General features: G+C 45.4%; 1 protein-coding gene across 1 annotated transcript; it reads left to right on the top strand.

The window, feature by feature from the left end:
• Positions 1–69: 69 nt before the first annotated feature.
• Positions 70–791, top strand: Tsp_14477 (hypothetical protein; the record flags this gene model as incomplete). The annotated part of the gene is made up of 1 exon (XM_003368804.1): positions 70–791. A coding segment is annotated over one exon (722 nt), but the record flags the coding sequence as incomplete, so codon positions are not given.
• Between the last annotated feature and the right edge of the window lie 20 nt (positions 792–811).

The following is an 811-nucleotide window of genomic DNA, read 5'->3' as shown; positions in this document are numbered from 1 at the left end:
GTGTAGGGAACACCGGGCTGAACAAAGTTGTCGAGCCGACAGTTTCAAGATATTTTAAACAGAGTTAAGGAAGCATCGAAAGAGATCGCCGGAGTTATGGAGACTGGACAAGTAGTGAACCGAGGCCATGTAGTCAAGATAGTGTAGGGACACCGGCTGAACAAGCTGTCGAGCCGACAGTTCAAGATGATTTAAATAGAGTTAAGGAAGCATCGAAAGATAATGCCGGTGGTTTGGAGAACAGTCCAGAAGCGGTGCGCGGCGCAACGTGGACGACCACACACGTTTCCACGCTGCCACCTTGGCTTCAAGAAAATGAGTTTGTTTTGCACGGACACCGGCCACCGTTGTTCTCGGTATTGGACTGTTTACTGTCAATATTTCAAATACACAGCGAAACGGGGAACATCTGGTCTCACCTGATTGCATTTTATATAATGTACTTGTTGGCACAGTGGCATATGACGAGCGCATCATTGAAATTGGAACAAAAAATTCCTTTTCTGCCGTACTTCGCCAGTGCTTTGGGTTGCCTAGGGTTCTCTGCTTCCTTCCATACGATGGTGTGTCATTCAGAATGGGTTTCGCATCTATTTCGGAAATTAGATCACTGCGGTATAGCTATACTGATAACAGGATCGACTGTATCTTGGCTGTATTACCTGTTATACTGCCATTCGTGGTTATACATAATTTATGCCGTACTGTGTATGTTACTTGGAATTCATTCTGCAGTTCAAACAATAAAAGGGGATCTGTCGACCGCGCATCACAGATTCACCCGAAGCTTGGTTTTCATACTCAACGGTCT

Source organism: Trichinella spiralis, assembly GCF_000181795.1.
Source record: "Trichinella spiralis strain ISS 195 chromosome Unknown Scfld1852, whole genome shotgun sequence".
Taxonomy (NCBI): domain Eukaryota; kingdom Metazoa; phylum Nematoda; class Enoplea; order Trichinellida; family Trichinellidae; genus Trichinella; species Trichinella spiralis.
The sequence above is the reverse complement of the archived record's forward strand: the minus strand, read 5'-3'. Positions and strand labels throughout refer to the sequence as shown.